We start from the raw sequence: 18864 nt of genomic DNA on the forward strand, positions 1-18864 counted from the left end.
TAATGTTAACATCAAAACTTAATCTCCTGAAAGATTGAAATTTTGACATTTATAGAGTTATTTATCTCTCACGAATCAAAAGAAAGGAGTTTTATGGACTGCCTCTGTGCTTGGATTTCTAACACCTGTCTGAGTGAATTACACAAAGGTTTGGAAACACTTTTGATTCAGCAACTCACAGCCCCAGAGTGATAAAAACAGAGGAAAACTGCAAGTTCTACTTTTATAGAACTACCTTTAAACAGGCAGGGTATCCTGTTCTCTTTTAACATTGGCTTTTGGAGGACTGAAGCTTACTGATTCCAGATAAGATCCTCAAATAAAATTACTAAGTGACATGAGTTTCAGGGTGTTCTAAAAAAAGAAAAGAAAATCTAAGTCTTGCACAAAATTTGACAAATGTCACAAAACATACCAAAAATCCAAATAGAAAATTAGTTCTGTCTGACTCATGCATGCACAGGAGGAACATGCCAACTCCATGCAGAAAGAGCTCAGGTTAGGTCTAGAACCCATAGGCTGTTTTGCTGGAAGGCAACAGTTTTACTAACTGTGTTACTGTGCAGTCCAAAGTGCATTTAATACCACAAAGATTAATTTGTCACCTTCGCTTTATGAAACCTTTTGTTCAATACATTCCTTTGATAATTGGGAAGCGCTATGAAAATTAGTTTTTCAAATGTGACTGAGAAAATGTTAACAAAATCCAGTGTCATAGTCAAGACCACCTAACCTGAGACTGAGACAAAACCAAGTGACTCTTTTTTTCATTGCAAATGCTTACCTTTCTTTGAGCTTCTTTTCTAAGTAACGAAAAAAGTTATAGTCCCCACCGTTTGTGAAAGCAAAGCGCTGATGAAGTGGCTGTCGCCATTGGATTTCTTGTGACTTATGCAGCGCAATTCTATTACTGACAATTAGACAGACATCTTCTGCCACTCAAAGAAAACCACTGCGCATGTCTTGGAGTGGGAGTGAAAGGTGGGGGGAGGGTGGAGAGAGTAACAGAGACACGTAATTGTCAAGTCACCTTATTGCTTGAATTTTAATCTGTGGGTTTTGCATCCATTGAAAACAAACATATTAACAATAAACTGGACAGTAACATAATTTCTGCTTTATTGTACAACTTATGTGCAACCTTAAAGGTGGAAAAATTTCTGAAATTATTTACCTTGGCCTTATTTTCATATCACAAAGTCTGCTATTGTAACTGTGTTTTGTGTGTATAATTTTGTATTCACTGTAAACTGGCTGTAGATTAATTGCAGTCAAACCCTAACCCTAAAAAAATCTTAATCATGTTGTTTATGCTTTTGATTAAAAAAAAAAAAAAACAACTAAAAAATATAACACCCTAAATTTTGCACAGAAAATAAAACTTGGGACAGTGTTACAATCATCAAAGCAATGTTTTATTGTAGTATTCATAGTTGCTCAGACACGTGTATATACAAATACAGATCATTTTCCTGTCAAATTTTCTTTCATTTTATATACTGTAAAAGAGCAGTTTGGAAACAGTCCCCACTTATGGAAAAGCCAGAGTGGGGTTGAAAGGTGAGGGAGAAAGGACAGCAGGTGGAAGTTATACAAGCACAAGAAGAACGGAGGCAGGACATAAAACGAACAAGTGTTTTCATCAGCAAGAGGAGAGCTGAGAAGCTTTACCCTGCGCACAGAGCATAAATCGATGATAGGGTTCACCCTCTAACAATCTAGTTCAGGATTTGTTAGGTGGGGTGCTCTAATCCTTGAACTGTTCCTAAGACCACCATCTACAGTAAGAAAAAGTGATTTAGAGATTGTTAAAAAGACAGAGACAATTGAAGGGCCCCATTGTACTCTCTTCGAAGCCAGCAGCTGCTCTGTGTACAAGCACAATGGCAAAAAGTGTCTTGAACACAGATGGGTTAGAGGCTGAGGGGCTAAGGCATGGGAAACGCTCTTCATTGCCAAACAAAGTTGCTGCTTCGCTTTAACTGTGGCGACAAAAAGAGACACAAAAAACTCAAAAGTGTCACACTGGAAAATGTCTACACAGACGTATCCACTCATAAACCCTCCAACTGGGAGTGAAGGGAAAAAAGGGAACGAGTCGAGGATGAACACCATGGATGCTTACAGAATTAAGTTTAGAAAAATAAAAGTAAGAATTGCTTTTGATCTACAAAATGAAGCACCTCACAAAACCCAATTTTAAATCTCCCAACAATGGCTTGTGGTATGTACATTTGTCACGTGTGAGTACACAATCTGACATCACTCGAATGGGGGATGCAAAAACACAGAACATGGAAATGACCAATTAAATCTAAAACATCAGCATGAAAAAGAAAACAGCAAAAAAACATAGTCTTGAAAACTTCAGATTTTTTTTTTTTTATACATGTTATCAAGTTCATGCGCATGCCACATAATGAAACTGGTGAGATCCTTCCATTAAAAAGCCAACTTTCCACTCAAAAAATGCTTCCAAATCCTGAAGGCAAGAAAAAGTACAAATAGCCATCGATCAAGTCCCAAATGCTTCTTTTCGTAGTAAGGATCTTTCCATGAAGAGATGGTGACTGGTTTAAAACATGTAAGAGGTAAGCCTCTAGTTGGCTAATGTTCCAGCCAACTGCACAGTGTGTGCAGCTCCCACAGGTTTCCCCTTTTTGTTTGAACTCAAGAGTCTCTTTAGGCATTGAGGAATAAAGCACACACAATGCATTGTTTGAGAACAGTACACACTCCGCAAAACCCAGAGATAATACGGTATCTGATTGTTTTTTAGAAAAGACATAAGAACCAAATTAATACTTTAATATCAAACACTATATACATCGAGAAGTTTTCCTAATAATAATAATGATAATAGTCATAATCATTATCATCATAACAATAATAATAATTATACAGTTTTAACAATGGTTTATCTCATTTTGTTTATTTGTCCTCCAGAAAGGTACAAAACAGATACTAACCTAACACTACTATGTTGTATGGTTGTCTACCTCAGGATACACAGTATCCAATATATAAGTTGATTCTCATTTCCCAGGTTTGGGTTATGTGCAGAACAAAAAATCATGGTATTGATAGCAAAAGAAAAAAAAGACAATTAGTGTTGATAATCATAAAACTGAAGCTGGTTTCTGATTATAGCCTGCAGACAAGCGTCCATGTTGAATCTTCTGCAGTGCTCATATCCCCGTGGTGATACTCTGAAAATTAGTACCTCATTAAATGGCCTCGTCTCATATTACCTCTTGTAGCTGAGCTGCTATTCTGCTATAATAGCATTGTTACTGCAGTATATAAAAGGAACAAATGGCTGAAGGCAAACGTTGTTTATCAGAAATGAAATGAAAAATAGATATATGTATATATTATATAAAAAAACGCAGAAAAAAAAAACAGTCACAAAATAAAAACAAAGCAAACCCAAAACAGTGCATGCCTCTGAGGCTGAATGGTGCTAGACAGCATGTTTGTCATTGAATTGAATAGGTTTTTTGGCCTGTAGTGTTGAATGAGTTTTTAGGTTCTTTTGTCTAAGTGTTTTGTTAGGCACTAATCACATTTTTATCGACTATCTTTTCAAACCTGCATGTATTTGAATGTGTAAGCCTCTCCTCATATAATTCTTCTCTGTCTCCTTCACTTGCCAGCTCTCTTGAACTGCAAGGTCATTGGTGCTTTAAAACCCCCCACAGTAAAAATCTACACTTCCGAGACTCCCCCACTAAGCCTTCCATCATCTATTTTTAATACCAGAAAAACTTCCCCCGCGACAACATGGGGTCTGCGTGCCTGTCATTTTGAACCTCATTAAGGGGTCGCTTTAAACAAGTAACAGTAGGAGCAGAAGGTGGGTGCGCAATTGCTCCTGTGTTCCTTTTTTTGCTGTATTTCTCTTATTCTGTCCATCTTTCCAAGCCTTTTACTAACTTGCTGCTTTTATATGATGCTAGATTCAGTAGAGTTAAAGACATAGCTAAAGATTTTTGAAGTGAGGTTCTATTAAAAGGTCATAAGTACTCATAATGTCTTAATTTAGCATAAATACATATAAACTCATTCCAGAGACTAATGGTTTGTCAAAGAAGGGCCAAGATCTTTAAGCCACTGTAACTTTTGCATCTGGCAGTTTTCCACACAGACGACAACAATTATTTACAACTAAAAATGGAGGAGCATTGCAACTGATCATCTTGTGTGAAAAGTATTTCTGGTCAGAGTAACTGATATAAAAACGCATCAGTGGAAAAACATCCAAATTATTATAGCATTAATTCACACTATTTTTATAGATTTTTAACAATGTATTACTACTCTATAAGGTACTTGCTCTGACTGTAAATGGTTGGCAAGTTCCATGTTGTTTCACAAAGAAAGGGGATTGTCTATTATGTCAATTTCGTTTATCATTAGCTGCTATTGTCCAATGCAAAAATAAAGACAATTTAGGCATTCATGAAACACTATACAGATAAACTGCCAAGGACTTGATGTCACTTTAAGAAATTTTATTTAAGTTTAAGGGGTTTTACCCTAAATAGGCTTCAAGGTTACACTAACACTAGTGTGTCTTCCTCAGAGTTTGTCACTGTCTCCTTTGCTGCACGTTCTGGGCCTGGCACAGATAAAATTGTTATTAAACTTTGAACTGAACCACAGGAAAGATCTGCTTTCACCTAGAGCTCTGGCCGTGCCACTAAAAGCTTGTGACCAATAAAAACTTAAAAATAATTTCAAACTGCACAGTTAGTTTCATGTCCAATCTGTTTAATTCAAAACACAGAGCCTCAAAATTACCAAAAAGTTGGAATAGCAGTAGAAAGACGGATGCACTCTACTTTTTAAAACAGCATCAATAAATTAAGATGGTGATATTAGGTAATCTATTTGCAGAAAAATGTAGATGAATAATATTTGTGTAGTTAAATTGTTTCTGTTAACATGGCAGAACCAGACATTCACAGTGTTGCAATGATGTAGCTCTGAGTTGACTCACTGCTTGTGAAAAAAAAAAAAAACAGAACTGGTTGTTATATCAGCTGCTTTTGAGCTACAAAAATCATTTGTGACGAGCCAGATTCTGAAGGCATCTCTTCAGATTCTGGGTTTGATTGATGGGGATTTTTAATCAAATGAAGACACCAAAGAGTTCTCTACTGTGGGAAAAATATTAACCACTTATGATCTTTTAACAGAAAAGTCCTGAGCTATCCCTTTGGGTAAAAGGTTACTTCTTTCAAGGAAGCAAAAACCTTTCTTTAAATCAAACACTGCCAATAAGCAAACTGCCCTTGTGTTTCTGTGGAAGTAAATTACTTTGAATCGAAGTGGTAACATAAACAAACTGAACAGAGCTACCTTACTTTTAATGGATATATATATTTTTCTCTTTACATTCCTCTAATTGGAGCTATGCATTTGTCTTTATAATGCTTCACCAGCTGCATTTAATAAGTATTTAACTGATCTATGATCATGTTGAAGAATAAAAAAAGCGTGGTACTGTAAGGTGTAGAGTATTAAGCATTTTTTATTGTTTTAACAGGATCTAAAAAAAGTTTAAACTATCTGTATAGTTTAAAAGAATGTTTGATGAGTCAAATAACTTGATAGTTTAGCAAAATAAAAAAGAAAAAGAAAACACCACCCAGTTTAAACTGTGAACCTTTTTGAACAATCAATAGCGAGGGAATAAATAGCTTTGGATGCAAATGTTTATGGGAGTGTTAATATTGACTAATGCTCAACTGGAACAGAGAAAACAATTGCGGCCCAGCTCAGTAAACATTGCACAAATGGCTGTGACTGCTGCCGTGAAATTGTGTTATCAAGTTTCAAAAGGTATTGATTCTCGATTTTAACAACGGTTAACGAAGTGTCTGGAGAGAAAGTTTCAATTTAGTTTTGGCTTTGTGAACAGAATGCTTTTTTTAGAAATGTTTTATTGGCCATTTTTATTAGGTTTGTCAGAAAGAAAGAGTTTCTTGGTGATTTGAAAAGGATTTGCTCATCCAGAACATTCAACAACTCATCAGAGTATGGAGAAAGAGGATACCGTGTTTAAAAAACGAGCGATTGTAAGTCACTTTGCTCCATGTCAGATATTTTACATATTTCTAAATTCTGTCTTAGTTAAAAACTGAACTACATCTATCTCTGGTTTAAGCTAAGCTTTAGAAGGCTTCTTGAGAGGTCTCAGGGAAACTATTCATTTCTGTCTGTTGTATATACAATAATTTCTAACACTTAGAATCTACAATGCTCCACTGTGTATACGCCGACTCTCTAAAACTGTAAAACTCTACTGCTGCAATTGGCTTCTGTTTTTGAATGTGCTTTTGCATTGTTGCAATGGTGTGCCGCCTGTGTGTATGCACAATAAACTGCATGAACTTAGTTTTCATAGGTAAACATCAGTGCTGCAATGACATAAATACAATGTTGCGTGATGGTAAATGTCACGGGAAAATAAGAATCACTAAGTGTCAAAAAAATGGGATTTGGCATCTTAGTTGAAGGTATAAGAGGGGGCACTTTCTCTCCCACTTTTAACATCAACTTTTTTAACTCACAGAAGGAGAAAGACCACTTAATTTTTCTTCTGAAAAAAATAGAGTTTTTTCTTTGTTTTGTTTTTTCTTGAGAAGCCTGCTTTTTATGCCCAATCAAGCAAATGCAATCCACCCAAATCCCACCCACTACCCTGCAGCCTAGGGTAGATTCAGGCCACGCTAGGTGTAAATGACCTCCGGCACAGAGGGAGGCGCTATAAAGTAAAGAGTCCCACGAGGGAGACCAGCAGCAAAGCAAGTAGAGAACTTGTCTTCTGCAGACGTTGCGCAGCGTTCGTTTCACTCCGCGAAGGGGCAGCCGTTTCATGGCTGGTTTCATCTAAAGGATAGAGAAAAAAAAAAAATACAGCATGAATTATTAGGGGTCTCTGTTATAATGATGAAACATATATAAAATATGAAATAGTATAACATTAAGCCTTTATTTACATACAGGCACGTCTCAGTAATTCAATATTAATATATTTTACTGATTCAATAAAAAAAAACATAAATAAATAACATAAACACAACATAACATAAATGATATATTTCAAGCATTCATTCATATCGGTTGTGCTGATTATGACTTACAATAAATTAAATCAGTTTTAAGTAAAATTAGTGTAAAAACAGAAAAAACAAAATGGTACATTTTTGTGTACCTTTTTGTAGATAGGCCTCCTCTACTCAAGAGTATTCCCATGTACTGTACACTATTATGAACAGAATAGTATCTGCAGCAAAGTGGTGCTGCAAGGAGGGGATGAGGCTATGGCAATGAGGTCAATAGGTTTCCCGTCAAAATCCTCCCAAGTTATTACTTTTGCTTGGGCAGATTTTACTATCCCACTTTTATGTGCTTCAATAGGTGGAAGCCCGAGTGGCTTTGGTTTGCGAGCAAAGCCAGGTTTGGACATTAGCTTTTCTGCATTGCCGTCCCTGTAATTTATGATGTTTCTCCTGACAATACCCTGCTGACTATCTGAAGGGTTTAAGTCAGGTGAGTTTCTTGGCTTATCAAGAACAACAATATTGTAGCAATTAAACTGGGTAGCGTGGGTGAATACTGTTAAAATTATAATCAGCACATTTTTAAAGTATGTCAAGACAGTGCTTCAAAATTGTTGTGTTTATGTTGTTTTGTGCACGACATTTTTACCACATTTTTTTCCATCCACACAACTTTCCATTAATATAGTCTATAATTAAGATAGTCTTTTTAGTAAAGACCTTTTTGTGGCTTGTGGAGTGTACAACAGCACAATACTCTACAATCATGTAGGTTAATAACATAACTGAATTTTAGATGGTCCTTGTGTATAAGCCATAATCCTCAAAATCAACATAAATAAATAACTTTAAATAACTTTTTGTATAATCTATATAATGTGTGATATATAAATATATATGTTTTGTAATTATGCAATTACAAAACACAATTATTTTATGAGATTCTAATATGCAATGAACATTTACTCAAAAAGCATTTGTTTGTTTCACTAACAATAGTATTTGCAACAATTTTCAGATTCATGTAATGAAGTCTGAGTTGCCATTTGAACTTCAGTTGCTGTATAATGTTTCATCTCCTAGGTGAGCGGCCGCCTGTGTCTGTCTGGCAGTACCATCAGTATCTGTGCGCAGCCATGTGCCCGCTTCACCGTGGGAAAGTAGCTGAACCATGCACAGCACAAGAACAGATCGACAGACCAGACGATCAGACGTTTACAACAACAACGTAACAACAACCGAGGGGTTGAATGTTTAAGTTCAATGGCTTTGGAAATGATGAAAGAGAATTCAGCCAAACGTAAGCTAGATTCTGTTGATTAGCGACAGCCTTTAAAGGATGCAAACAGCCTTTAAAGGATGCAAACAGCACAGCAAAATTAACAAGCAAGCACAAATCAAAGAGGCAAGCATCAGACCTGCATAAGCATTTAGAACTTGTAACATCCTGTATTCAAATATGTATTTTGCTAGCTGCAATTATTTCACACTGTAAAAAGTTTGACTTTAAGCATTTGAAAATTCAATCTGTCACACACTACATCACATCAAATTCCATAAGAGATCACAAATTAGGCATCTTTTAGACCTTTTAATATTACCTAAAAGTTTACATGGGTGGTAATGCCCTATGTAAACACCATGTAAAACTATTGGAAAAAAAAGTTTTTAAAAAGCTACAATACCTTAAGTTAAGTTAGTGGAAATGTTGCCAAGTTTTTTTATATTGAGTTTAGACTTTCCTCTACTTTTCTTCTAAGCCTATTCTTTGTATCATACTTTTATAGTGAGCTCTCTTTATGTTGGCACAGGCCTTAGAGTAAACTTGCGCTGGGAACGAAACAGCAGCATGTGGCTGATGGGGTGTGTTCCTCCCTGGTGACTGACTTGGTCTCATGTAAAACACATAAAATGTTGTGCATTCAGAGCACAACAAATAATCAATGCTGAGCTGCAGAGCCAAACAGTAAGTCAATGAAGACTTAAGCAGACTGTTAGAATGTATACCTATACTCTGCACATAGAGATAAGATAATGATTTTTTTTCTTGTGGTTTTTACAGCTGACATATTAATTACAATGCCGAATTGATATTTCATCAAACATCAGCAGTTTTATGTTCACAAGAAGAAAATATTTTTCATTTACAAATGCATCTAAAAATATTGATAATCAACAACTTCAACAGTTCTTTGTTACTCATTTCAGAAAATAAAACTATACAGATTAGAGCCTTACTTTCTTGCAATTTTGATGATTATGGCTTATTGGTGATGAAAACCCCAAATTCAGTGTTTCAGATGACTATGATCATACTTGTGTAAATTTAATACAAAAAGTGTGCAAACAGCTTATTTGACTACAACCTTTTATGATTTAATCATCTTTTGGACGGTGTCAGTATTGATGTTTCACACATATTTTAGGGCCAGACTCTTCCTGTGATTGTGTAACCTACTGAAGCAGACTGGTCAACCACTTACAACCTTAGGAAACTTTTTCAGGTGTTTTGAGTTAATTCACTGATTAGGTTGTGAAACAGTGAATTTCCAGTAATTGCCTTTTTTATGATATTTATGTTTTTGGAGACTCTGAATTTTGGGTTTCCATTATCTGTAAACAATAATCATAAACATTTCAAGAAATTATAGTTTTCAATTGTGTATGATTTTAGCATATATGATCTCAAATCCATAATCATTTCTTTTTTCAAATAAATCGCAAAGAAATGAAATAATTTGGAATATTTCTAAGTATGATTTAATTGTGGTCTATGTAAAAAAAAAAGATAAGTCTTTAGAAACTTGTGGCATAGAAACTTGTCTAGTCAAAAAGTAATTCTAAATTGGAATCTTGGAAAAACATTTAAATTAAATGAAACAAGCTTGATAAACATGCACTGTAGAGCAACAAAAAAGGATAACATACAAGAGACACATGCAAAAGGTCACAGTGAATAAGACCAAAAGCCATACTAACCTCTTGGTAACGTACTTTCTACTCTGTCATCTATATCAAAAACACGATCTGTTTTCAGACAGCTGTCTACAACAGAAAATAGGGAGAATGGAAAATCATTACAAGTATGCAACAAATATGTTAGTGACATTTGTACCCCCACCTCCACTTTAGCCCAAACACTCAGAGCAACAAAGCTAATGGCAACATTCAGAGGATTTCAGTTGATTTGATAATCTAGCATCTTTTTTCAGGTTTCAAAAAGAATACAATTATTTTCTCAGAAGGCAGGTCTGAGACTAAACAGTAAAACAGGGAAGTGAGGAAACCATACATCCCTAATTTGTTTTGATCTTCAGGCCAAGAGTGTACCTCAGTAAGCTATATTATAAAGCCCTGTGTTGCATGCAAACACGTACTTGATGGTCGGACGAAAACTTTAAGCTTGAGGCATGTTTTCTTCCCATTTGGAGCAACAGTGGAGGCTGAAAGAAATCACAACAGATACAGGTAAACATGGCTGATATTCTTAGTACAACATGCACATTCATCAGCCTGTTACACAGCATTTTTGGACTTGTACTCCACAGTTAAAGATTCCCTGAATAGAAAAGGTCTGGTAAGACATATCAGGTTTAATACAGCAGTTAGCTCTGAAATAATGTAATTCGGGCAACATTAATATTTTAAGATAGTTAATGTGGACTGGTAAAGGAATTAAACAGGGTTAGTCATGGGTTTTTGTGGAAGTGTAGCTTGAAAGTATTTACAGTTTGTCGGAAGACTCCACAGAAAAAAACCATAGAGCTTTTCTTATAGCCGAATTCCCCTAATTTAGATGTAGCAGCAGCTCATCAAGGACCAGGATATTTACATATCAGCATGTACAAAAACAGAAAAAGCTTTGTGCAATTTATAGTTAAAACTACACAGCCTAGCAAAAACATTCAAACCCCTCAACAGTGAAACATTTTGTTATGATACAACTAATTCATTGTGTTTTACTGCAATTTTACATGACAGTCCATAACAAAGTAGCACACAATTGTGAACGAGAGAGGATCTTAAAAGTGTGAAAGTGTATTCTGCACTCCTGCAGAATATATTTTGTAGAACCACCTTTCAAAGCAATTACAGTTTTGTGTCTCTTTCTGTTCAACTCTGATTTAAACTTCTCCACAGCTTTCTCCATGTTGTGTTCTTTTGTCTTCATGAAATTGTTTTCTAACAAATCTCTGAGGCTGTCATATAACTAAGATGGACTCAGTATAAAAAGGGGACTTCAGAAGATATTAGTTTAAACTAAATATGGTTTAGAGGTAGAAACCCGAAAGAGGTTGAACACAGATACATGTGACAGATTTTATGAATCTGTAAATGTAACATTTTCTTTAAACTTGAAAATTTTGTACCATTTTATGTTGGTTTAACACATAGAATCCTGCTAATATAAAGGCTTGTGTTTCTATAATAGGAACAAATTTGAAAACTTCTATACTTTTGCAAGGCAATGTACAAAGAAGGTGCAATGTACAACGGTGTATTTCCTTCCATGAGAACCTCTACATGGTTTCACGCTACCCAGAGTGAGGAAGGATAAACTGTGTGTAGTGCATATGTGGATGGTTTGTGGTTGATGTCGGGAAATAGAACCCTTCCTGCCAGGTCCATGGGGTGTGAATCTCCAGAACGTTAGTTACCGTGGGGGCCGTGTCAAATCCACAAAAAAATATCTCAAGTGTTACAGATGTGGGAGTATGAGTGGTTGACCACTAATAGTGTTGTGGTAGAGCAGCAGGTGCTGTCTCCTGCAGACCAGGACAGGGGTCAAACATATGTCAGTGTAGAACATGGGGGATGACTGCAGCAGTGTACACCATCTTGAAATTATAGGCTGCTGCGTTTGGGTTCAGGATTTCATATCAAGCTGAGAAAAGTGTAGACTCTTTCAGCTGTTGTGATGAATTAATTTTATCTGGCAGCTCCAACTTCCACCCTCTGCTGCTCCCCCAGTTTCACCATGGACCTTTTAGCTGCTTTGCTGATTAATACTTTACTTTGGTAGGTTTGGGGTTGTGTCATACTCTTTACAGATAAATTAAACCATTCACATTTTTATTTATGAGTCAATTTGAAAATCTACCTTCAACTTTACAAATATGTATTGCATTGTTTGAATACAAACTCTCCATGTCAAAGCTATTTAGATTTTAAACTCTGTTAAATCAGCATGGTGAAGGACATTTGCATCATATTAAGGATGCCTCACAGCAGTTTGTCTTTTTAGCTGATCCAATTTAGCATCAGCAGGTGCTTATTCGATTTGCAAATTTGTTAAAAGAATGCCAACACTAACAAATAGCACTTTTGCAATGGGCACTTGCCATATGCCATAGTATATCAGAGAAAAATTCTCTTCTTGTCTAAAGATCTTTGACAAGCAGAGTATAGTGAGAAACTGAGAATATATCGAACTAAAAATGACCATCAATGTATGTTTGTGATACATGTCTAATTGTTTTTTCATCTTACTAACAAAATGTTTGATATTTTCATTTAAATCAATTATTTAACGCTTAGATTTGAGGCAAGACATTATGAAAAAAACAAATGTTCTCTGTAACCAACTATTAAATGTTTGCATTGAGAAAATTATTGATTAGCAAACATGGAAATGGTCAGATGTGTTCCTCAGTTTTAGCAAGACCAGATTGTGCATCCAACTATCTATATTTTATGAAATCCGTCTCTGCCCCATGTTGTCATTTAATTTTTTCACTTCCTCAATTGGTATCTTTCCCTTCCTGACATGTCACCGTACAAGAGAAGTCACCTGAGAACAGACGCTGCTTGTCATGCCTCTGTTTGTCTTTAAAAGATGCGAGAGGGGAGGCCAGGGCCAACAGAAGGGACAGAGGAAAAGTGATCCATATTATTCCTATGGAGGCTGCTGGTGACATGCTAATGAACGTTGGTGACCGTCGCTCACCCAATGAGTCAAACACCCCAACACCTATGCAATTTATGTCACTTTTCGTAGTGCTCCACTTCTTTACTCTTTTCTTTTCAGTGAGTGCCCATAAAGTGCCTAACAGACACACACACACACACACACCCCCACACACACCCCCACACACACACACGCACACACACACACACACACACACACACACACACACACACCCACACACACACACACACACACACACACACCCACACACACACACACACACACACACACACACACAGACCTCGTCTCCACATGTTATATCTTCATCATCGTGGGCTGAGTTGAGTAACAGCCATCGACACCAGCCACTTAGCAAAGGCTGCTGATCATGAAAGAAGTATGGGTGTGATGACAATAGGCAGAGAGCATGTGGGAGTCCCTCCCCTAGCCAGCAAATTGCTGAAGCTGTTGTGATGTTTATAGATTTAGCTATGACACCCTAACTCCAACATAAGAGAAACGCACAGATCTAAGTGAGCAGAGCAACTGCCCATGTTTCTAGAATTTCATCCTAACCACATATCTTTCTTACCTATGAAAAAGCATTCTTAGTTTTTGAAGCCTTTATTTTTCAAAGATCCATAAGAAATCTGCTGACGACTGAAGTAAGCCAATTTATATAATAATTTGGAATATTTGCTAAGGAACTGTGTATATTAATTAACATGAGTAAACATTTTCCCAGCTTCTGGCTTTTTTGAGGTAATATTAACAAATAATTTAGTTTCAGTAATTCTTTGTTTGACTATAGTACAGCTTTGTTTTTCAGCTACTGTGAGATGTTGCCTCTGTTCCTAAATTTTGTAGCAAATGCACTAAATCTTGCAGAATTACTTGGAATGCTGTTTCTATATTTTGTTTTTGCACTACAAATTATTGTTCTCTTAGGTATAAATTTCAACACCTGCTGTTCACTCTACCTTGAGGCTCCACAGCCTTTGAATTTCTGGCCATAGCATGGATGAGTGGTTGTTTTGAAGGACAAATGGCATGAGAAGACGTCCCGAAATGAAAGTTGGATGTGTATGGGGGGTTGGTCTGGCTACTCCTCCGTGCCTTGTCCACTGATTAGTAGTGGCTGCTTCCTTCGGTCCACTGCATTATGCATTAGCATTAAGGCAAATGGAATGAAGCAGAATCCAATTACGGGAGAACAAACAGGTGGGCTCAGTGCAGCTTAGGCAGAGGACTGTTTCAATCACAGCCCAAGCCAAGCTTTATTGCAACTGAAATTTCATGCAGAAAACACATGCTAAAATCCTAGACACAAAACAAGGTATGCGTGAAAAGAATTAAAAATTAAAGTTGGGGCCTGCTACAATCAGAAATTGACAACCAGAGAATAATTTCTGTATTTCTGATGCATGATTTAAGAAACATGGCTCCAAAATTGTGCAAGCCATATATTCAGCAAGACATGATCATCATTGGCAGTCTAGTCAATTTTCAATATTCCACACTGTTCAAATTCCTCATCATATATCATAGGACTAGACTGATGTAACTGGTTGTAGATGATCATAAATCAATTGGAATGAAGATATCAATATCGGTTCAGCCTTTTGAAAAGAAAAAGAGCTCTGATGTTCGCATCTAGAAGTTATTTTTTTTGCACATACCTGGGCATTATTCAAGTAAAAAAACACACATTCTTAAAGAATTATAAGCCTGGAAAAATTATTGAAAAATGGGCATAATTTAGCAAAAATAGAATCCATCTACAATTTTCTGCTTTTTAATCTGTGATTCCAGAAGTGAGACCAAATGAAATGGATTTCCCTTTTATTACTTCTTTATGAAGTTAATCAGTTTCATGTTTGATAAACCTGACCTTCTTTTCAAAATAGCCAGGACAGCAATGAGTTTGAATTTTCTGACTTGCTTTGTTAGACACATTTTGAATTGAACTTGTCCAACAATTAGCTGAGCATTGTATATCCACTTTAACAAATTTTTCAAGACTTCCTTCTTCACAACATGCAAGAAAAAATATTAAGTGAAATAAGATTTTAGTCGTTATAATATTTCTCTTTTGTCTTTGGTAAAAGATCACAAGCACTAGACGTACACTTTTGGTTTAGATGTGTTTGCCCAGAATTCCCTCCTCTACAGAACGGTTTCTGGTCCGCTTATCATTCACTTCAAATGACCCAAGACCAGGGTTTCGTAGGTGGAACACAGTTTGCTTTTTTGGTCCACGTCAGAATTCGATTGTGCATTCCCACCTCCCAAAATGAACCAGTCTTTGTGTGCAAACAAACAACAGTTCAACTAGAGTATACTAACACGGACTGGTGAGAATACAGCTTGAGTCTCAATATGGAAGAAGACTCCAAGTAAGCTATTTTAAGAATAAACTGATACATAAAAACTGAAATTAGATAAAGTATAAAAGGTGTAAGAAGCTATTTATAAAAGAATGGATTTCTGGACATGTCTGTAATTCATTCAACACTGTGGCAAAGCGAGGCTTGATCAGCAGATAACAAAAAGGCTAACCAGAATGCAGCAAAGATCTTTTTTTTTATCCTTTTGATCTTTTGATTTCTGTCTGTCCACCATGGGATATGCTGGATAAGAAAATGTCTGCCTTTTTGAAAACTTAAGGAAAAATTAACAAGAGAAAAGTCTGCCAAAGTCGGTGTGTATAGTGCATCATATTTATGTGCTCATATGACTCACCAATCTGCTAAGATTTGATGACAAAATATTTTAAACCACACTATTTAAGCTAATGTTGAACTTTTCAATCAGATCCAGTTTAAAATGTTCAAGCCTTACTGGGAGTTGCATGCTGTCATGTGAGAATATAATATTAACATCATCATATTATAATGCCTGTAGAGTAAGATCACCCTGATGGTCAGATGGCCTTAATTTTGGGGTTCTAATCCTTATTTCCATTCTTGGGTAATGGAAGAAACCAGTTTAACTGAATATGAAGCAGTGCTGTGTCCAGTACTACTGCATTCTGGGTAAGCCAATCCTGTCAGCTAACAAAAGAAACAGCCCGCTGGCCTTGTCCTTTATTTACCAGCATTACTCATGTGGCTTACACCGAACAAACCAAGTTAGAATGTAGGTCCAGAACTCTGAGCAAACAGAGAACTGTTTCCAAGAACGTTAAAGCCAATACACACAGTGTTTCTTCTCCAAAACTTTATGCCATCTTCATCACACATTTCCATTTGCCCATTTGTGCAGCCTGTGGAAATGTTTTTTCTTTACTTTTGGGCAGGAGCTGAACAGAAACCAAATCCAACTTTCAACCAATTACAGCAATTTTTATAGAGATATAATATTTACAGGATAATATCAAAATAATTAATAAGTATATATATTAGTTAATCAAATAAAAAAAGTAAAACTCACATAGATTTTTATTTCTGTAATTTTGATGATCATGGCTTAGCCAATAAAAACCAGGGATTCAGTTTCTCAGAAAACCAATAGAAAATGACAATGTATAAATACATAAATTTGGTATTATGACCATGTGATGATCTACATAAGCATGGACAACTTTACAGTTCTCCAGGCACTGACAACATCCAGAGGAACAGTAAGCCACAAGCTATCATCACTAAAGAAACTGGCTGTTCACAAAGTCCCAAATCTAATTACATCATTAAAAAATTACGTGGAAGGAAAAAAAATTGCAAAAATGAACAGGCAAAAACTTTGATTCACAAGTATGGTAGAAACCCGTAGCAGACCTGCAGACAATCAGTGCTTCAAAAGTATTCACACACATAAGTATACAGGACATAGATTACATCTAATTGTCACAATGAATGTGTCATATCTCAGCTGAGGAAAAGAAAAATTGTGCTTGTCACTGCCTGTAATCTGTGAAATATTTTCCAGAGAAAGATGAGACACCAGCCCCAACCATTCTGATTTGAAGCAGCTGTTGGTTACTTTAAAATATCAGTAAAGTCACAGACTTGAGGCATCCGTGACATGCTGCACTGATGGAGTAACTTATGCAAGGGAAACTCAGATCAAGTATTGAGAGTATGTACATTAAATACATAGACATACTTTACAGGGGGCTGACACTCCTGAATTAATATCCTTTTCATTAGCTGAAAGCTAGAATCATCCAAAGTAAAAAAAATGATTAGTTGAAATATATTACTGTGTACCTGCAACTACTTGATATGAGTGTTATGAATAATTAGCAAAACATCTTTCAAAGACATTAACTTCACTCTTAAAGAAAATGCATGGTATGTCATAAATGTTTGCATCTGTGTAGAAGAAGATCAGAGAGACATTATCTGTGACCTCCACTCCACTTCTATCCCCTCTGCTGTTGCACACCTTCTGCTCTTTCCTTGCATTTCACAATCCCTGGTAGAAAATGACCGACTCATTTCTTACATCTCCTACGTGGGGGTGAGAAGGTCACAGGCAGTGACAAAGAAAGCGATTACGACTAAGCTGAGAAGCGGGACTGAGTTGCATTAGATAATGGCTTATTATACAATAATTGGACTGGTTTTCTAACACCATTATTTCGTACATGAGTGCAATGGTGAGGAGATATCATTTTTAAATTTTCGGTTTTCTGCCACAGTAGTTAAAGAATCATAATTTTCTCAAAAACTTCATAATGGGACTGTTAGAAATTTCTCTTTGTCTTGTCATTCTTAAGTTGAAAAGGGAGTGATTGAAAGCTCAAGAACTCTTAAAGTCATCATCGCACTCTTGTTCATACACTCAAATTGCATGTGCTCCTTTGTTAATCCATGGGAAAGTTTTTTTTTTTAAACTACCACACAATAATATATAATTGTAAATAATAATGTTTTATTGCTGAATTGAGGGCTTCAAACAGAATCAAAGTACAACTAAATATCCACTCACAAAATAAATGAGAAAAACTGTTCTGTAATAAAAGAGAAAATACGAAGTAAAAAACCCCGCAACAAATTAAATATAAGTAGATAACAAATAAAACTTGCGCAAGTCTGTGATGCATTTTAAATGTGAAAAATTATAACCATAAAGAAAAACAATAAAAAGAATTTCAAAATGAAAAAAAAGATTTACAAAAAAATATGTTTTCACCCTCACAGAGTCCTGATCTCAGAGCAATCATGTCAGAATGAAATGGAAGGATACTCTCCCCATCTTTGTAGTAAAATGTTTACATAAATTGTGTCAAATGTTTAATCAAAAAAGAACATATACACTGCGTTCATATATTTTTTATGCAGAAGTTAATGATAATCAGCTGTACGTTATAAATCTTAACAGCATGAGAGGAGCCTTGGCCTCAGCAGCCCCCGGTTTTCTTCTGATCTGTTGGTTTTTCATAGCTCTTTGGTTCTTTGGCAGGCAGAGTTATTACTACTATGTTGGCAATGAACTTGATTAGAGAGTTTTCTCTTTTGCCTGCCTACAACAGTGCTGTCAACAAGTGCGCCATAACTTATTTTACGGTCTTTTATTGGATTAACCAGCAAAAAACTGTTTTCAATTTATTTTTCAAATAAGATACTTTTAAAACTCCAATTAACTTGTACTGGTCTCAGCTTACTGTTGATTCTTTTCTAGAAGGAATTATTTTAGATCCTCTTGGACTTGAATTCTTAATATATTAACACAATATGCATAAACAGTCTGACATATTTAAGATGGTTTTTGCATAATGCATAAAAGAGCCATAATGATATTTAGTCTTAGCAAACATGAATATAATGACATACTTTTGAAAGTTTACTTTTAATTATGTATTTTTAAGTTGTTTGGCTAAAAAGTCTTCTTAATGTGTTAATTTGGTTTGATTATGGTGTTTGTTCATGTTCAAGGGTGTTA

General features: G+C 35.8%; 1 protein-coding gene across 2 annotated transcripts in view; it reads right to left on the reverse strand.

Annotated features, from left to right (window-relative positions):
* Positions 1 to 1393: 1393 nt before the first annotated feature.
* The window catches only part of efna5b (ephrin-A5b), a 111498-nt gene continuing 94027 nt past the window's right edge, over positions 1394 to 18864 (reverse strand). Inside the window, exons 3-5 of one of the 2 annotated variants that reach the window (XM_055039122.1) lie at positions 10448 to 10513; positions 10050 to 10115; positions 1394 to 6897 (exon numbers count right to left, since the gene is read on the reverse strand). In XM_055039122.1, the coding sequence (XP_054895097.1) occupies positions 6773 to 6897; positions 10050 to 10115; positions 10448 to 10513 (257 nt within the window). In that variant the 3' untranslated portion in view covers positions 1394 to 6772. The remainder of the gene's footprint in view (positions 6898 to 10049; positions 10116 to 10447; positions 10514 to 18864) is intronic. The other variant, XM_055039123.1, reaches the window with a different exon arrangement.

The sequence above is a fragment of the Poeciliopsis prolifica genome, unplaced genomic scaffold (genome assembly GCF_027474105.1).
Source record: "Poeciliopsis prolifica strain line A6 unplaced genomic scaffold, Auburn_PproV2 SCAFFOLD014, whole genome shotgun sequence".
NCBI lineage: Eukaryota > Metazoa > Chordata > Actinopteri > Cyprinodontiformes > Poeciliidae > Poeciliopsis > Poeciliopsis prolifica.